General features: G+C 50.4%; 1 protein-coding gene across 18 annotated transcripts in view; it reads left to right on the top strand.

Moving 5' to 3' along the window:
- MEGF11 (multiple EGF like domains 11) overlaps positions 1-19800 on the top strand; it is a 336243-nt gene that overhangs the window by 114664 nt on the left and 201779 nt on the right. For all 18 annotated transcript variants that reach the window (XM_087428555.1, XM_087428563.1, XM_087428559.1 and 15 more), the window contains 3 exons: positions 1752-1857; positions 6222-6323; positions 10458-10558. In XM_087428555.1, coding sequence (XP_087284681.1) covers positions 1760-1857; positions 6222-6323; positions 10458-10558 — 301 coding nt within the window. In that variant the 5' untranslated portion in view covers positions 1752-1759. The remainder of the gene's footprint in view (positions 1-1751; positions 1858-6221; positions 6324-10457; positions 10559-19800) is intronic.

Below are 19800 nucleotides of genomic sequence, written 5' to 3'. Positions count from 1 at the left end.
CTCCAGTCTGGGCAGGCCCCTCTGCTGAGGTGCCAATTAGGTCTCCGAGGACTGGGGGTGGCATGGGGTGAGCAGGTGGAGGAGATATGCATGGCTGTGGCTTGCATGCTCCCTGACTCTGCAAATTTAGCAGAAACACCAATTCTCTTTTCTAACCGATTTGCAGATCACATTTAGCCAGATTATTTCCAGAAAGCAAATAGAGAGAAAAACCTTATTAATCATTAACTTGGACCCCCACGGTTATACAAAATTTGTGACAATTTGTTTGTCTTTGAAGAAGCTGCTAAGAAAGAGTTTAACAACGAAATTGTTGGGGATGGGGAGAGAGTGTTTAACCTTTCACGAAGACAGGAGCTCCATTTAGCTTCCCTCTGGGTACAAACGAGGGCTCCTGCAACATCCACGCCACTCTGCTCTGTCCCCAGGAAGAATGAGTCCTTCCTCACCTGTAAACTCAGGGCCAGTGGACTAGAAATCCTCAACCATTTCAATCCTGGGGGGAATCCCTTTCCAATGTCAAAATATTTTTCCTACTATCCCCACCCCCAGTTATTAGAAGTTGCATTTTTTTTTAGTGTGGCTGATTGAAGAGAAAAGCTACTCTAACTTCAGTAAAGCTTTTAAGTAAATCACGATAGCATCTATGTACACATGAGAAATAGTGCTGTCTTTCTGAGTCATGGTGTTCATTCAGTCTATAGCCGATGTTGGAGCACATATGAATTCCAGGTCCCCTGGAGGGGGCTCTGGGGCCCCCTGCATCCCACCAGGTGGGGCCCCTTGGGCAGTTCTCTAAGGCTATAAGACCATGGAGTCCTGGGGTGCTAGGACAGGAAGGAGCCTTGGGGGTCATTTCAGCCATTCCCACCTTACTGGTTCTCTGCCTCTATGAGGAGCCTTGGTTAGGGAATTCTCAGTTTAGAGGACCAGGGTGTTGTTGGTGTTCTGTGTAGGCACATTTAACACCTGTCACAGGCTGTCGCTTCAGGGCCTGGATCAAACTCTGTAAGCTGCTTCCTTGAAGCCGCCTGCAGGCTGCCCAAGCCCTTCGTCCACGTCCATGGTGGGAATGACCGACATGCGATGACTTGCCTCCCTCTGGGTGTCAGTGACTGACACCCCATAGGAACAAGAGAAGCGAGGTCCAGCCTTCTGGGTGGCTTGTTTGACCAGAGCTGCCTCGAGGGGTTTTCTCAGCTCAGCTCCCCTGAAGGCCACACCAGACACCTTTCTTCTCTTTCTTCATGGCTGGAGGAAGTCGGGAGAGGAAGTGAATGGGCAAAGCACATAGGAGATGGGGGGGAAGGGAACAGAGGGAGAGTGTTGCCTTTAAAGTAAGTCTAGATCAGGGCTTCTTGGTCCAAGGATCGGCTCAGGGGCCTGAGGACACGCTGAAATCGTAGTCAAATGTTGTATGTGTGGGCATTTTTCTGGGCAGACGGTCTCTAACTTTCATTAGATTCTCAAAGCAGTCCATGGGCCAAAAAACTTTCAGAAGCCCTGGCCTGGAATTTCGACTTTTCCCTCACTCAGGCTTCCCACTCTCTGTTACTCAGAATGGTGATGTGTGACCGTGTTAGTCAGAGCCTGCAGGGGAAAATATCAAATGCTCGTTACACCGCGAGGATGGGAAACCTAGTCTGCTTAGGGAGTCTGTTCTGCTGCCTCGTGTGAGATGTCTTAGCGCCAAACAGATGCCCAGGAAACAGTCTGATGAGTGACGCTGCCTCCTTTGTTCTCCCGCACAGGGCCCGGGATGGCGCGCTCAGGGACAGGACTCCTTGTCTTCTCCCTCCTGCAAACTGTCCTCTCCCTGAACCCCGAAGACCCCAATGTGTGCAGCCACTGGGAGAGGTAAGATGTGGGTCTCAGACAGCTGGGTACTCCTGACCCTGGGCTTGGCACTGTCAGGACACAGGCAGAAGCAGGAGGTACGGAAGCTGTCCGCCAAGGGCCCGCAGGCAAGCTGGGGACACAGCACAGATGCTGAAGGACAGGACGAAGCAGTGCGGATTCTGTCTGAGACTCAGAGCTGAGGGATCTCAGGGTGGAGGGGTTGAGTGACGGGCAATGTAAATGATGCAGTCTGAGAGTTGACAATGTGCCCACGTTCCTACCTGCATTCGCACTTCCCAGCCATCTTACAGACGAGGAAGTAGAGGCCCAGAGGGGCCCAGTGCCCATCCACAGCCAGGTGTGGTGCAGTGAGTGACCGTGGTCCAAATGTGTTGTTCTCCGATGCTGCGGTGCCATTCTTGGTCTCCCAGACTGGCACCAATGCAACAGCTCAGATGAGCGGGGCGGCCAGCAGCTTGCCCCGAGGAGGACAGGTGAGGGGCCCCTGCTGCTTCTGATCTGGGGGGGTCGGGGAGCTCCAGAGGAAGGGCAGCTGAGGGCCACTGCAGAAGTGCTGGCTGCATTCTGGCTGCGACACTAGGTCCGGGGGGAACGGGCCCAGGCCCTGCAGACGGCCTGACTTTGAAGCACAAGGTTAAAGTATTGATTTTGGTGAACAGAAAGACAGTGACCAGAGACCCAATGAGGAAAAACCGAATTAAACCCTGGAATTGATTGGCCGTGCTGACCAGGATGACTCTGCCACTTAGATGTTAATAAATCAAATGAATAAAATTAAGATGAGGGTCCGATGGGGGAAGTGGATGGTGGAGGAGCCCAGGTGCGTGGGGTGGTCCGTGCTCCATGCCCGTGAAGGGGAATGTCCCACCCCATGGCAGGGAAAGGCATCTCACCCAGGGCCCTGGAGGGACCAGCTGGGGAGGCAGAGGGACAGTGTCCGCACTGGCTTGATCTCTGGTGACTGGGCACTCTACCTGGAGTCCCTGCAAAGTCAAGGCAGGAGCAGAGGGCAGTGCTGCAGGGTGCCCCTTTTTGCTGAAGTGCGAAGAACTCTCCATCTGTGATGAGACCTTGGTCCATTCCAGCCTGGATTTTCTACCTGTTAGCTCTAAGACTTAGGGGAGTTCTCTGGACCACTCTGAGCCTACTGCTACCTCTGTACAGTGGGGGAATAATGACTCCTGCCTCACAGGCTTGTTAGAGGACCAGGGTACCGGTTTCATGAAAGTGCTTTGAGGACCATAAAGCTCAATTACTGTCTTTCCTTGTTAACAACTCTGGCTTTGCAGGAACTGGTTATCACAGACTTTAATGCACAGCAGACTCACTGGGAGTGAAGGTGAAAAGTGGGATCTCCTGGATCCTCTCCCCAGAGACTCCCATTCCATAAGTCTGGGGTAGAGCCTAGGAGTGTGCTTTTTTATAAGCTTTCCATGTGATTCTGAGGTGACTCAGGCCCCTTGCCCCTTCTGGTTTTGGCGAATTTAAACCTTTATTTCCCAGCAGGTGAGAGATATCAGGTGGAATCCCACATTAGTCTCTGGTTTGCAGACTCCAGTCTCAGCAGCCTCCTCTCATGCCCTGTCCCAGCTGAGACACAGTTGCTTCCTGCTGATGTCTGTGCTGTGTCCCAGCCCCCAGAACGCCTCCTTCTCATCTGTTCACCTCTGCCTTTCCCAGTGCCTCCAACTAGGTCCCTCTCCTCCAGGAAGGGACAACGAGATGGCAGGGCCGGCCCTAACTTCCCACTTCTCTGAGTCCCATTTGTACCAGTGGATCAGTTCAAACTTAGACCAAACTCTCTAATTTTCTAAACCTGCCTAACGTGAATCAATTTGGAATGTGAAAATATTCTGAACCGAGCCTGCACTGAGCTGGCATTTCAGGCCGATTGGGCTATCAGCTGAAGTTATAGCTTTGATGGGAGGACAAGGAGTGACCCTAACTGCTAAAGTGAGGTCCGGGGACCCCTGGGCTTCCCTGGTCCTTAAGGAAGGGCCTTGCAGTGATGCCCCTTGACACCAGGTGCCTGCTTCTTCTTGACTTTTCCAACTGAGCTTCATTGCCAGCTCCACTGCCAAAATTACACATGGATGGATCTAGTCTGTGTCATTCCAGAAGCACACCCCTGTCCCTAGAGACCGTTCAGGGAGAATTTCTCGGCTGGATTATTGCTTCTGGCAGGCTCCTCATTAATTATGCCCCTTCACCGTGAAGCCCAGTGGAAAGACCTACCCTGGCTAGTAAAGCCCAGCTCTGCAAGATTAATCGGGCCCCTCATTAGCATGTTGGCAAATGAGCGTGTTAAACCACCCAGCTATGAAACCAGGGGCACATGCTTCGCCCTGGAGACTTGGAGTCAGTTCAAGGTCTCATTGCCGGACTCACTCGACTCGGGGCACCTCTGCAGAGCCAGATCTGTGCCCCATGACACCCTCCCTACCCCCTCTGTTGGGCTGATGCCTTTTCTCTGAGCACGCCCTGTTCACATCAGTGCTGGAAGGGGCACCTGAACCCCTGAGTGCTTAATAAAGGTGGGGAGTCCGTTCTGTGTGTGTGTCTTGCTTCTTCTTCCCTGCTATGGTCAGGGAGGTGAGCCTAGCACAGGAGCTGAATCATTGCCAGTTGTATAATAATGGTGGCCAGCATCAATTAGACACTTACTGTGCACCTGTTAAGTTTTTACGTGTATTATCTTGCTTTATCTTCCCACAACACTGAGAGATAGATACTGTTATTGCCCTTCTTAATACTACATAACTACATAACTACATGGAGTCCCTGGTAATGTTTATCATAGATTTACAGGTAAGGAAACGGAGGCTTATATGAGCTAAATAACATGTCTAAGGACATGCTGCTAACAAGTGACAGATTCAAACTTGACCCAGAGCCCATGCAGTCTTATCCATTCATTCTCCTGCCTCTGAGTGAGGTACACAGGCGACACGTTGGAGCACAGGGTCATGGAATTTGAGAGTTGGAAGGGGCCTTTGGGAAGCCAGGCTTGCATGTCAAGCTGCCTCAGTTTCTCCAAGCCTGGAGATAAAACAGGGGTTTGGGCCATGTCTGCGTAGACCTGCGCCTCTGTTGTGCCAGCTAGTAAAGCTCATGAAGGGCCCCCTTACACCCTCAGTGCTTCAGAGCAACAGAATTGTCCGCCCCCCGAGTCCCTACGCATTGCTGACTGCTCCTGGCCTCTTCATTCTGAATTCTAGTCCTTGGACCTTTCAGGCATCAGAGAGCCTGCTGTGGACCCACTTGAGGAGCTGGCCACCCCAGCCCCCTTGCAAGTAAACCGACAGTTTCCTCGGGCAAAGCAGACGGGCTTTTATAGCCTGGACCTGGCCATCTGGCCCAGGTCAGTGAGCATTCTGGGGAAAAACACTGAATAATACCAACCTACATAGAAATTAATTCCTGAAATCTCAGCTGAGGTCCTCTCCCAGCCTGCACGGGAAGGATGAATCCTCGCTTTACATCCTGGCTTGACTGCCTTTTCATACAATCCCTGCCAGGGCCGGGCAGGTGGAAGGGCTTATTTTGGTGAAGCTGAGACCTGCTTCCCTGAGGCTTCCACCCACTGGTCCAGGTTTACAGCTAACAGGCAGGATGGTAAGATGCCACCTGGATAAAGAGCTCTGGGGGCATGTCCTCGATGCACCCCCAGCTATACTAAGAGATGTAATAACTAAGAGATGTAATAGAGCGAAAGGTAACTGGGTGACCTTGGGGACATCACTTATCCTCTCTGATGCTCGGTCTCCTCGTCTGTAAAATGAGCATAACAATGCCAACCACCTTATAAGATGGTATGAGGATTAGAAGGGATTAAAATCCTTAACACAGGGCACTCAATACATATTAGTAGTTACTGCTCCAGCCATGTGACCTGAGCAAGCTGCCTCTCTCAAAGCCTTAGTTTCTTCATCTATAAAATGGGACCACTTACTTCATAGCGTTGCTGCACAGACCAGCTCCCATGCATATGCTTTGAAAACCATACAGACCTGGACAAACATAAAGTATTTTAAAACTTGCTGGCTCTGCCTTCCAGAGCCTCATAGAATAAACTGAAACCCTCTTTTATTCATTGTCTGTTAAATGAACAAAAGAACTAGAATTTCAGAAAATGAGCTGGGCCAAAGGGCAGTAAAGGGTATGTCCTGGATCCACTTGGGGGTCAGGGAGGTTTGAAGGCCGAGGGCATCCAGGGCAGGAGGATAGTGGGGCAGGAGGAGGTTGGAGCCCCTGGACACTGGGCCATGGGCCTGGCTCCTCTGGGGAGGGAGACCCCATCCTGATGTCAGCTCAGCCTCCCAAGTGCTGACCACAGCTTCCATCTCCTGTTTGGTTCTCAGCTACGCCGTGACCGTCCAGGAATCGTACGCACACCCCTTTGACCAGATCTACTACACACGATGCACAGACATCCTCAACTGGTTCAAGTGCACCCGGCACCGGTGAGTACCTCTTGCAGATGACGCAGGGAGGAAGTGCCGGGCCCTCGGGGCTGGCCCTGTGCAAGTTCATAAAAGGCCCTTGTAGCAGAGGTAGTCCGTGCACCACCTATATCCCCTCGGTACTCACTCTTCACACAACACCTGAGATGCTCTGCTAAGGGCTTCTTTCTGGCCAGAGGAGCTTATGGGTGGGGCAGGCCAGAAGTGCTAGAGAATTAATGCCCTTGGGGACATCCCTTAACCAATGACAGATGGGGAGTTGGTGGATAAATACCCCAGCTTCCTCTCCCTCTGGATAGAGGAGACAGCTCTGAGCATGTTCTACACTGTATCCCAGTGGTCCCCCGGGGGATGGAACCCCAGTCACCCATAGCAGTAACCTGCTCAATAGCACACCCTGCATTGGCTGCCTTTACTTTCCCATCTCGTTTTTCCACTTCCCTCCCAGTGCTTCCTGAGATTACCTCCCAAATAAACTGCTTGTCCTTGAAGCCTTGCCTCAGGGTCTGCTTCTGGGGGAAAATCCAACCTAAGACAGCCGCCCTCAGAGCAGATGTAGCCCATGCTAGGACATCTGGCATGGAGGACAGAGCGCAGGCTGCAATTCAGCAGCCTCTTGGCATCCTGGCCAGGCTGCCTGTGGGAAGTGCTCAATCTGAATGTGTGTGAGAATCCTGCTCCCTTATCTGCAGCCCTCCTGCACATCATGCCGTGCTCTCATGTCACTGGGGGAGAAAGGAGGAGGAAGAGAGAACGTGTATTGTTGGGCGACCCTAGGCAAGTCACTTTATTTTGGGATTCCCAGTGTATTCATCAAACATATAATGATCCTTGCCCTGCTTACCCACAGGGTCCAGTGAAGTCAGGGATGTGAAAATACTTGGAAAAGTGCAGGAGAAAATGGAGAAAAGTGAACTATTAGATACAGGCAAGGTGGCATTATTATTTGAGGAGTGCAAGACCAGCAGATGAAGAGTAAGTGAGGGAATGAGGGAGAGGCTGCTGGTAGGCCCGTTTCCTAGTTGCTGAGCGTCTGTGTTGGTTCCAGACTTCTTTTGCTTCCTCCTTGTGGGCCTAGTCCCTCTTTGGAGTTTATGCAGGAATTGTGGTGGGTATCAGTGTGGATGGGGAAGCTTGCTCTAAGCTGAGAAGCCAAAGTCCCGGTTTTCTTTGAGGATTTGCTAGTAATTTGCTATGAGACACTGAGAACAGATATCATAGCTGCTTTAAAATCCTTGTGTGCTAATTCCAACATCCGGGTCATCTCAGGGTTGGTCTTCATTGATTGCCTTTTCCCTTATACAGGTAATATTTTCTAGTTTCTTTATATATCTAGTAATTTCAGATTGTATTCTGGGCATTATGAATGACAGCAACTGTAGATACTAAATTCTGTTATGTTCCTACAGAGAGTGTTGATTTGTTTTAGCAGCCAGTTACCTTGGCTAAACTCAAAGTCCAAACTCTGAAATTTCAGTATTTTTAGACTTAGCTGGACTGCTTGAAACCTGCCATCCACACACGTAATTCAGGGGCCAGAAGTGCAGGCAGAGATTTTACAAAGTATGTGGGGCTTCCTCTTCTTGGCTCTCTCCTTTCTGGGGTTTCCCTTTTTGCTTTCTAGTTGCTGGATCCACCCTGGACTTGTCATGTGGTTCTTCAAACCCTTCAGGTTGTGTGTCTTCTATCTGAATTTTAGCCCCCTGGAGGATTGTTGCCTGGGGTCTGCCCTTGGGCTCACCTTGCCCAGTGTCAGTCCCTTCTTCCAAGAGTCTGCTTCCCTCCAGTATCTGCCTTTTTCCTCTCTCTACTGCCTTCAGGTCGTTGTGTTTTATATTTTCCCCAGGTTGTATAATTATTTGCAGGAGGGCTAATAAATAGGAGCTACCCAGCCGTCACTGCATCCCCTTCCTCTAGCCCTTGACTGTGGAATGAGGAGGTGGGACCAAATGCCCCCTTCCAGCTCCCCCAATTGTGCCAAGTTAGCTGCCTGAGGCCCTGGTCAGAGGTGGGGGCAGAAATAGGAGTCCTGCTTCCCCATGAGCCGTGTCAGGCCCTGCGCCAGAGCCAAGTTTGCTCTAAGGTGTGGCTATTTTGAGTACTTGGAGGCCAGGGCTGCCATCCATCACCACTGGGGAAGGGTGAGTGAGCGGCTGCTTATTAAAATAGGCTGCATTCCTGGAACATGAATTATTTTGCTAAATTATTGAGTCGCCTTGCAGCTTTCCTGATGGCCTGGAGTGCGCATGCTGACAGCTGCACCATCAGTCAGCTTCAGAGTGGAATGGCTTGTTTGAATGAGGCATCCTTCTCCTGACAGCAGCCTGGCCCCTGGCCCCTTCCTTATCCTGCTTCCCACCCCAGCATGGGGAGCCAACAAGGATAGGAAAGCCAGAAGCAAAGGGGGACATCTCTCTCCTCGGAGGCTTTAATGATGCCGAGCCCACCTCTCCACTGGAAGGCTCGGAGATAACCCTGTTTGGTGGGAGGAATGGACTGGGTGACCTCTGAGTCAACCCTGAGTCATTCTTCATCTGAGAGGCTTACACAACCCATGAAGTTGCCGGGAGCCTCCTACCTGTGCCCGGGAAGTAGCTTCACTTTGAGGTCAGCTTACCTTCCATTATGGGCTTTTGACAAAGTAGAATGCCCTTAGTTTACGACATGCCCAAATATCACAGATTTCCCCAGAGCCCTGCACTGTCATTTACATAAAGCCAGGGCTTTAAGGACCAGGAGGACTGGCCCTGACTGAGCTGCAGGACTCCCTTCCCCAGTTGGCCTGACCCTCCGTGGAAAGCAGGCTGTGGGCATCGCCAGTGAGCGGCCCCTGCTGCTCTGGCCCCCAAGGAGGGGTCCACAGGGCAGCCTCCCCCGGGGCACTGGTGGGGAAGTGAAAGAGCTCAGGCTTCAGGGCCCCAGGACTTGGGGTTGAGTCCTAGTCACACCTTGACCTTGGGAAGTTACCTCCTCTCTCTGGTCTTTAATGGCCACTTCAGATCTCCTCCATCTGACCCTCTGTGTGAGGAAGGGGCTTTGCCTTTCAATACCCCATTTTGATTCCCTCCTAAGGACTCAGTCCTCACACTGTCCATTTCTTTTCTCTTACCCCTTCCGTATGGCCATCCCGTAAGCCCAGCAAGCCACCTGGTGGGAACTGGCACAGAGCAGTAGGTGAAGCCTAGTGGCTTTGAAATTAGAGTGAGTTGGGTTTGAATCCTGGCTCTGAAACTTATTAGCTGTGTGACCTCAAGCAAGTCAGTAACTTCTCTGAATCTCAGTTTTCTCATCCATAAAACAAAGGAAGGAGACATAAAATAAAATAAGAATAAAAACTCTTAAAAAAAATAAAATAGACGGGGCAGGGCATAATAATGCTACTGCCTCAGGTAGAGAATGGAATGAGATTTTGCCTATAAATCTCTCTGGCACAGGGTGAAGTCTCAGCACCCACGTCAGCATAAGAACTGGAACCTAGGTCTCTGACTCCCAGTCCAGAGCTTCTTCTGCTCTCTAGGCCTTAGTGTCTTCCTCAGCAGAACCAGAGGTCAGTTCTGAGCCTTCCCAGGGATGGCATGCGAAGCTCTTCTGCAGGAGGTCTTATTTTTGGCGTGAGGGAGATTAATTCACTCTCTGGGACTGAGTCACACTCAGAGGGTCCTTTTGCTGATTCTGCTTCTCCAAGAGGGTGGACCAGTTCCCAGGGGGCCGTGAGCAGTCTGCTTGTTGGGGTGGTGGTGGTAGGCATGGAAACTCGCAGGGCCCAACTCCTGTCCAGGTCACCCCAGTGGCTCCTCCAGCCCGGGGTCTGCAGGTTTTAAGGAGAAGCCCCTGGTTACCCTCCACAATGTCACTCTAGATAATATCTTCCACCACCCACCTAAATATCACTCTGAAGAGATTGGGGACAAGTCAGCAGGTGTAGCAAACGCTGTGTCAGTAATACATTCTGCATCACAACAGCCCAGATCCTGCCACTGATTTTTCTTTATTGTGTTCCTTCATATTTGAAGCCGCCATGCATTTTAAAGTAATTATTGAATGGCATCCTTGATATAGCTTAACACAAATATCATTCTAACAGGAGTGATTGATTTTCAATACTTTCAAGTGGCTTTCTCCCTTGTGCCTTAGGATCAGTTATAAGACAGCGTATCGGCGCGGCCTCCGGACCATGTACCGGCGGAGGTCCCAGTGCTGCCCCGGCTACTACGAGAACGGAGACTTCTGCATACGTATGTAGGGGCTGCCTCTGTTCTGGGCTCAGTGGGGAGGGAGGGAGGTGGAAGGGCGGGGAGGGGAACCAAGGGGAAGAGAGTAGTGCTGTCATCTAGGCTCTGGGCAGCTGGCCTCAGCTGACCTAAGGGCTCCAGAAGTCCCTGCCTGCTGCCGGCTCTGAGGGGATAATGGGTCTGGTGCAAACACATTAGCACAGATTTGTCCATCAGATCAACCTCCTAAGAGAGTGGATGGACGCAGGTCAGCTCTAGGCTTTGATGAGATCAGGAGAGGAGTGGATGCTTCTGGAGTGCGTACTCTGAGGAGCAATGGGGAAGAAGTGTTGAGTGCCTGGCACAGAGCTGAGGTGCTCAGGAAGCCTTTGTTGGGTGGAAGGAGAGATGAATGGATAAATGATGGAGAGATGGATGGATGGATGGAAGAGAGGAAGGGAGGAAGGCTGGATCATTGGAGGGCAAGATCATAGTACCTAGAAGGAAGATGGCAAGAGTAAGACAGATCACAAGAGACTGGTTCCAGGGTTCCAGGGAGTGGGAGGATTTCTAAAAAGGATTGGGAGACACTGAAGAAAAGGTCGCTGCACGAAAGACACCTGTTACTTCTTTCCTGTTTGTCTGCAGTGGCTCAGAAAACTGAAGCCTTAGTGGCCCCAGAGAGACAAGAGCTGAGTTGCTGGCAGCTGCAGGCCCTCTGGGTGGGGGGCAGTGTGGTGCAACGGGAGACACCTAGGAACTTGCAGGTCTGGGTTCTGGTCCCAGCTTCCCAGGCATGTGGCTTTGGGCAAGTCATTTAACCTCTCTAGCAGAATGAGCATAGGGCCCGTTAGAGTCTAATGGACTCTTTCCCCACTCACCTCTGACCAGTGGAATGTGGCCAGAATATGGCTTTCCAGAAGGCATTAGAGGGTTCCCTAAACTGCAGGAGAGTATCAGAGAAGCTGGGAGCAGCCTGTGTAATGACTGAGAGGAGAATCCACCCCCAAAGCTTCTGCCTCTTCATTTGGAGAGTGATTTTCCTTGTTAGTATTCTCCTTGCCATTCGGGTGGGTAGGGCGAGCTAGCACCAGAGAGAGAATTTGGGCAGAGTGGGCGTGTTGATGTTGAGAATGAAATGACAATTTTCCCTACTGATGTTACATCTCCCCTAATGCTGGAGAAACTCAATTCTAATTGCATTACAGGAATGAATGAGAAATGCTGCCACACTTGGGTTCAGTAGTGATGGTTTAGCAGGAAAAATACAAAGGTACTCACCCAAAGCAAACCCCAAAAGGCTGTTTCTCAGGAGCAGGGCAGAGGACTAGGCTAGAACGAGGCCTCAGCCGGTGCCTCACCGGGGATGGGGTTACCATGGGGACCTGGCTGTAGAGACGAGGTCAGGACCAAGGCTTAACTTCTGCTGCTCTGTCTGCCCAGAGTGGAGTGCGAGTCAGGCCAGGGGTGAGACATGGGACTCATAAAGCCCAAGCAGGATGGATGTGAGCAGCCCTTCGGAGCTCAGGGCACAGTGATGGACCCAGGGAAATTATAAAGGTAGTTTGGACGTCAGCATGGGGCTCCAGGAGTGGATGAGCACGTCCCCTTTCTAATTTCCATTAGTGGGTGTTAGTGAAGCTCTTGGAAAATGAAGAGCAGGGCAAAAGTGCTAGGTGTCCTGACTGCACAGCTTCGGTCTTGCTGACTGGGAAGGGCAGCTTATAACCTCCCACCCACTCCTTATGTAACAGCCAGGTCCTGCCTGCTGAGCTGGTGGCCACAGGCCGGGCCACCTCCAGGAAGCCAAGCTAGAAAAGCCACGTTCGGGACTGAAGGGCTTTCTGAGGAGGGGACAGGAGAGTTTCAGCAGCGAGATGGGGCCTTGTGATATGCTGGGCGTGGTAGTGATGACACGGAGGGGCAAGAGTCACACAGGCCTGGGTTTGAATCTCAGCTCTGCCACTCCCAGCTTCTTCCTCTTTATCATCATCATCGTCGTCTTCAGAGTACACACCCCATGCCAGGCACTGTTCTGACTACTTTATGTACATCAATGCATCAACTCCTCACAACAGCCCTATGAGGTAGGTACCCTTATTTCTCACATTTTACAGATGAGGAAACTGAGTCACAGAGTCATTAAGTAACTTGACCGAGATCACACAGCTAGGAAATGGTAGAACTGAGATTTGAACCCAGGCTGTCTGGCTCAGAGTCTGCTCTGAACCACTGGAATGGGTTGCTTCTCTCTTCATGAGCCTAGACCAGACGTCACCTCTCCAAACCTTAGTTTCCACTCGTGTAAAATGGGGAGAGTAATACCTACACCACCAGGCATGAGGTAGGGGCTTCATAAATGCCAGTCCTTACTCCACGGCTTTGGGTCTTAACATTTTTTCAGTCTTGGCTTTTATTTTAATTTCTCAGAGCTCCATGGACCCTCTCCCTGGGAAAATGCATACTACATATATAAACTTACACATCCACACAGCCCTTTGCACACAGTTTCAGTGGGTTCATGGATTCCTTGAAACCTTACAGGGTCATAGGACCCATGGTAAATAGTTTCTGCCATATACCCATGTTTATCCATTCAACTTAATACTTGTTGCTTCCTATTATGCAAATGTGGGGGTACATAGATGCACATGAGAAATGGCTGCTGCCTCCAGGAGCTTGCACCTAGTGGAAGGAGGGGTTTCTGGTGCACAACTATGTGCAACGAGTGTTACAGATGCTTTGACAGGCATCTTTATGAAGTAGGCAGGAGTAAAGAGGAGAGGCTGTGTTTTTAGCCACACCCACCTACTGAGTGTTAATGAGAAATCAGCTACAGGCAGAAGAGTGAAAGGGGAGTCCTCAAAGGGTGTTTCAACCCAGTGCTGTAGTTATTAACGGACTGCTATGGCCCACCCACGGTGCTGTGCTGCAGAATGTAAGAGGTATCAAAAATAGCTCCTGCCCTGGTGGAACCTCCAGTCTTGTTGGGAAGGCAAGACTGACGTGCAGGAAAATCATTAGATCACTGCCGGAGAGGAATGTGAGAAAGACTAGACAGACCAGACAGGCTCAGGCAGGAGAGAATGTTGTGACCTGCCATCACTCGGGAGGCCTTGTTTGGGTATTGGGCTTGATGGAAGGGCATCTTTGGGGATGGATGGGAGAGGGAACCCCATCAGCAAAGACATGGATTTGGGCCTGAGCATGGTGGGGAGTGCGGAGGCTGGCCTGACCACACTGGGCAGGTCTGGGCTGGGAGAAGGGGAGGTGAGGCTGGCTGGGAGAGGCAGTTATTAATTTCCTAGGGCAGCTGTTACAAAGCACCACAGCCTTAGTGGCTTAAACAACAGAAGTTTATTGTCTCGAAGTTCTGGAGGTCAGAAGTCCAACATCAAGGTGTCAGCAGGTTTGGTTCCTTCTGAGAGTGTGATGGAAGATCTGTTCCAGGCCTCTCCTTGCTTTTGGTAGTTCCTTGACTTGTGGCAGCATAACTCCATCCTTCACATGGCATTCTCCCTGCATATGTGTCGATCTCCAAATTTTCCCTTTTTATAAGGACACTGGTCATACTGGATTAGGGCCCAGGCTGATGACCTCACTTTAACTTGATTGCCTCTGTAAGACCCTATATCCAAATCAGGTGTCATTCTTTGCGACTGGGGATTAGTTGGGACTGCAACATATGAATATTCGGAGGACACAATTCAACCCATAGCAGGTGGGCGTCAGCCGTTACCAGCACTCTCTTGCTCCTGCTCATTGTGAGGAAGGAAAGGAAGGGGGCACCAGGAAGCCCCCCATGGGCTTGTCACCTGTCTGTGAGAAAATGCAGACCTCAGGGTTGGGGAACTTGTGAGAGGAGAAACGTAGTGAGAGGGAGAAGGATTGTGCCCAGGGTGCCGGGTGCCAGATGAGAAGCTATACACCCGGGAGCATTCAGGAGCCGATGCCCTGAAGCCCCTGCCCCTCAGTTCCTCCTCTCCACCCCTCGGAGGCCAGAGAACCTCCAAGTTCACCAGAACCTGGTGAGAACCCATCTGATGTCGGGAGTCCTCAGGACCCCGCACAAGAGCTTGTTACAACACAGACTCGTGGTTCCCAGCCTCAGTCTCCGTATAGGAAGATTTGGGGTGGGGCTGGAAAATTTGCATTTCTAACGAGTTCCCTGCTGCTGGAATGGGAACTACACTTTGTAAACCACTGGTCTTCGTTATGCTAGGGCCTGTTTGCTGTGCTGACCACAGCTTCCCGGTAAATTGTACAGAGCCCAGCAGGTTGCTTAACAGGTGCATCCACTTGGTATTCAGGGCTTCTCCTGATGGGCAACAGGGAGTAGCCAGCAAGGAGGGGTGACTTCTCTGCACGACCCCAGTGTCTCCTATTTCCCCTTGTTCATTTCCCCCAATGGGGAGGAAACTCCCCCAAACTTCCAGATGGGGTCATCTAGCCTTTTAGTGACTGCTTGGAGTGGTAGGGCCACCTCCTGCAGTGTGGCTTCCATCCGGATCCAGAAGTGGCGGGATTAGCCAGAAGCTCAGGTATGTGGCTGATGGGCTGGCTGGGCTGTGGCCAGAGGAGTGCTCAGCTTAGTTGGGCACCTAGTCAGGTTGGCACCGGAAGAGGGGTTGCTCCGGCCCAGTGGGGTCAGTCTGCACGGGGGTGGCCGAGGGGGAGCCAGCAGCTGAAGATCGGGGAGACTGGCTGCACTGAGGGACCCGAGAGGTGCCTAAGACTTAACTCCAGTGAAACGCCTCACGCCCTTTTTGGGATTTAGGGATCCCTGCTTTATTATTGCAGTTGTTTCACACAGTCGAATACTTAAATTTAAACTTAACTCCTATGTTTACTGATTTCTTCGCTCCTCGTCTTTTCTTGCATCTTACTTCTTCCTTCTCACTTAGGCTTCATTCTCCTTGAAGGGTCTTTTTTAGTTCTTTCTGGGAGGGTCTATGAGTGATCGACTCTTATGTTTGCTTGTCTGAGAATGCCTTTATTTTGCCCTCACTCTTGAAAGGTGGTTTAGCTGCCTATGAGATTCTAGGTGTTCAGTCATTTTCTTCAGCAGTTGGAGGATGTTTTTCCGTGGTGTTCTGCAGTGTCCCTAGGATGTGTCCGGATGTGGAGTTATTTTTCTTCATACTGTTTGCTCCTCAGAGGTATACATCATCTTCAAGCTGAGGATTCAGGTCCTTTATCAGTTCTCGAAAATTCTCAGCCATGTCTCTTCAAAGATCTGCTTTCCTTCATTCTCTCAGTACTCTCCTATTGGAGATCCGAAATGCTAGACTCGCATTCCATCCTCTCTCTCTCGTAAGCTCTCATTTTTCATCTCTTTATCTCCCTGTGCTGTATCTTGGACATTTTCCTCAGATCCATTTTTCAAATCCTTTAGCTCTGCTAATTAACCTGTCTGTTGAGGTCTTAATTTCAATGACTACATGTTTCATTTCCAGGAGTTCTGTTGGTTCTTTTTCAGATCTGCATGGGTTTTTTTTTTTTCCTGTAATATCCTATTCTTTCATTACGAATTCTAATCCTTCTTTTATTGCTTTAATTATTTTAAACATATTTCTTTTATAGTCTCTTCCAAATAGTTCTCTCGAGCTATTAGTTCTATTAGCCCAAGTGCCTAGAGTATCAATACTGTTTGTGGAGACTGCTCATTCTCCCTTACGGAGGATTGTTTCCTCGTCTAGGCTGTAATTTCTTTCCGTTTTCTTTTTTTTTTTTTTTTTGCTGTGAACTGTTGAGCTTTTTTATCCCTCCCCCATGCCCTGGGCTGTACAGGAGTTCTATACACTAGTTTTGCATTTTCTTATTAGGCACACTAATGGTGTTTACTGGCTCAGGACTGGTCTTTGCATTGCTAACTTGGTTTGGGACTCCATGATGTGTGTGGTGAAGGCTCAGGGTTTTTTTGCTTTTTCCTTTTTTTAAAAAAAATTGATGTGAAATTCCCCTAACATAATATTAATCATTTTGAAGTATACAATTCAATGGCATTTAGCACATTCACAATATTGTGCAACCATCACCTCTATCTCATTCTAAAACATTTTCATCACTGCTAAAGGAGACCTCGTACCCATTAAGCAGTCACTCCCCATTCCCCCCTCCTTGTTTTTTGTTTCTTGTGGGAGACTTTTTTCCTCACCCAGAATCTTTTATTTTTTCCCTAGGCTGGGGGGAAGCATTTTCAAGTTTCCCCTACATGGCCTGGCAACTCCCAAAGCCAAGTGTGCCCCAGTGGGAGTGTTAAACCGCAGGCTCCCCACCTAGGCTGGGGGCTAGAGGCAGCAGCTAGCCAGGTCTGATGTTCCCTGGGCTCCCTTAGCTTCAGCATCTGATGCTCTGCAGCTCCTATCAACTCCCACCCTTTTTCTCACACTTAGGGATTTGCCTTTCCTTAGAGCTCTGCTGTATATTTAAAAAATCTTTTTACTATGTTTTTGTAGCAGGAGGGGTCTACGTTAGCACTTTCTGCCATGTCACTGGAACTGCACCTGTTTTATAGAGAGTGGTGGAGTGGGGGCTTTATAACCAGACCCTGTGACGTTTAATTCAATGCTCTCTTGGACTGATTGCTAACTTCCAACCATAAATCAACAGTAGTGTGACATCTGGTAGTTTACCTCACACTTTCCCATCCAGTGTATCACTTGCTCTGCACAGACTGGAGAAGTGAGTGTTATTATTACTGCCCTCGTACAGCAGTGCAAACTGAAGCCGGGTGAGGCTGAATGACTTGTCCACCTGCATAAGTGCAGCCCACGAAGTGAGATTGGTGCAACTTCCTATCCTGTTCTTTCCCCTCCTACAGTGGGCTTTCTCTCGGCAGGAGAGACCTGTAGCCGGAAGAGAGAAGTGGGGTCAGACAAGAGGGCAGGTGAAGAGACAGGTAGGGATTGAAGACAAACTGGTTTGTTTTCAAAATTTTGCTAAGGTGGGTCCCAAGAGGTGCCAGGATCAAGGTAGTGAGTGGAGGATTGCTGTGTGTGTGGGTGAACAGAGCTATGGGTCCTTGCTGAAACGTGGCCTCTCCACATAGCTGATAGGTAAAAGAATTCCCAGCTGACCCTCGAGGAGATCCCCCGGGAATCCTGCCAGCTGCCATCCCCAGAAACAGTGCTGATACCGCTCCCTTGGGTTGCCAACGCCTGGCGCTGAGCTTCGCTGCCTAGAACAACTTCCATCCTGCCATCTGTCCATCCATCCATCAACATTTATTAGGGAGCTATGCCTTGAAGGCACTGCTGCGTCCTGGGGATACAGAAATGAATAAGAAGCATGTGGTGTAGTGGGAAAAAATGTTTATACAATCACGCATCACTTAACGACAGGGATACGTTCCGAGAAATGCATGGTTAGGCAATTTTGTTGCTCTGTTAACATCACAGAGTGTACTTACACAAACCTAGATGGCACAGCCTTCTACACACCTAGGCTATATGGTACTAATCTTAGGGGACCACTGTCGTATATGTGGTCTGTCATTGGCGGAAATGTCATTATGTGGTGTATGACTGTGTGTGAGTACATCATATATATATGTCTCTCTATATATAATCTCGTAAGGTCACTGAAGGGTTTTAGCAGCTGGTGACATGCTCACAGTGGTGTCAGGGAAGCGTCACTTTGGGGGCAGCAGCATGGAGGACTGTCCAAGGGGTGAAAGACAAGTGAGGCGGTGTGTGCAGGGACAGGTGAGGCATGGATGACCACGCTAAGGCACATTGGTCAAGGGGACGCAGAAGATCGGGGGTCTGGCTGGCTGTGTTTTGCTGGCCTAGCCCTAAACTTTCCCTGCAGGCCTTTCCCCCACCTGCAGCGAGTGCCAGCAGGGTCCTGTGTGCTGACGCAGCCGTGGAAGGATCTGGGAGCTGCTTCTTAATTACCAGCTGCAGCTGCAATTAAACCTCTCCTATCCGGACTGGGCAGCCTCAGAGGGGAAGCCTTTATTAGCATCAGAGCAGTCGGGCATTTATGTAAGTCCTCTTCCCAGGTGTCCTGGACCAGGGAAGAGGTGTCCTGACTTCACCTAAGTCACAGGTGAAGCCTGTGACTTAGCTAATCTGTCCCCAGCCTAACTCCCCATTTCTCTGTGGAAGCTTCCATCTTCTGAATTCCTTCAGCATCTGTGGAATACCGCCTCCGATTTCGGGTCCTGGTTGGGTGTTTGCTGCTTCTCCGATGTTCACACTGTGCCGCAAGCCCCACGTGGCCTGGCCCCAGCTAACCCTGACCTATCTCCTCCCACTTCCTCCTTCTCCCTGCTGGCCTCCTTCCCACATCAGCACACAGGAAGCCTTGTGTGCTGTTCCCTCTGCTGTGTGCTTTTCCCCCAGATATCCATGTGGCCCACTCCCTTACTTCACTTAGTCTCTGCTCAAATGCATATTAGCAGAGTCTTCCCTCACCACTCTATCGGAAATAGCAGTCCCCTCCCTGACATCTTTCTATACCCCCTTATCCTGTTTTATTAATTAGCACTATCACTACCTGACATAGATGTATATAGACATAGAAGACTATATGCTCGACAGGGACAAGGCACTTGGATTTGTTCCTAGCTGATACCTCTACTCCTAGACCAGCACCTGGTGTATAGTAGGTGTTCAACAAATGATGAATGAATGACTGAACATCACAGGAACTGTAAGCTCCTAAGGGCAGAGGCACCCTTTTAAAAACACATTGTTTTATGGTCTGCAGCGGCTCACAATGTGCTGGGCACACAGGGGCTCAGAAAATACTGAGGGATCAAGTACCACCAATCCCTTCCAATTCCGCCTTGAGCTCCCACCCCCCACATTTTTGGACTCTTCCCTCCCACACCTCCCTACTGCTGCTTACTGCAGAGGCTGTACCCAGGCTCCTCCATGCTGAGACTCGTCACTCTGTATCTCGCTTCCCCAGGGTCCCATTGCTGATCCTCTGTGCCCCACCCAGGCACGTGAATTCTCCACACATTCTCTCGGGAACTTCATACAGGCTGCCCATGCATCCTAACCAGAAACCCCTGGTCCTGCTTTCCCCAGTTTCTGCCGAGTGGCTCTTGGAGACTCAGTGCAAAACTGCATGGTCTCTAGGAAGCCCTACTTGACACCTCCCTCTCCCCTCCCGGTCTTCATCTCAGCCCCTTTCACTCCCACCTGCCCTGACAATTGTTAGCTTATTTATTCTCTCCCTGGACAGTGAGCTCCTTGAGAGACGAGGCTGCGGGACCCCCTCTGTATCCCTAGCACCCAGCACAGAGCCTGGCA

The sequence above is a fragment of the Ceratotherium simum genome, chromosome 3 (assembly GCF_057802395.1).
Source record: "Ceratotherium simum simum isolate JZ-2026a chromosome 3, ASM5780239v1, whole genome shotgun sequence".
Lineage (NCBI taxonomy): Eukaryota > Metazoa > Chordata > Mammalia > Perissodactyla > Rhinocerotidae > Ceratotherium > Ceratotherium simum.
The sequence above is the reverse complement of the archived record's forward strand: the minus strand, read 5'-3'. Positions and strand labels throughout refer to the sequence as shown.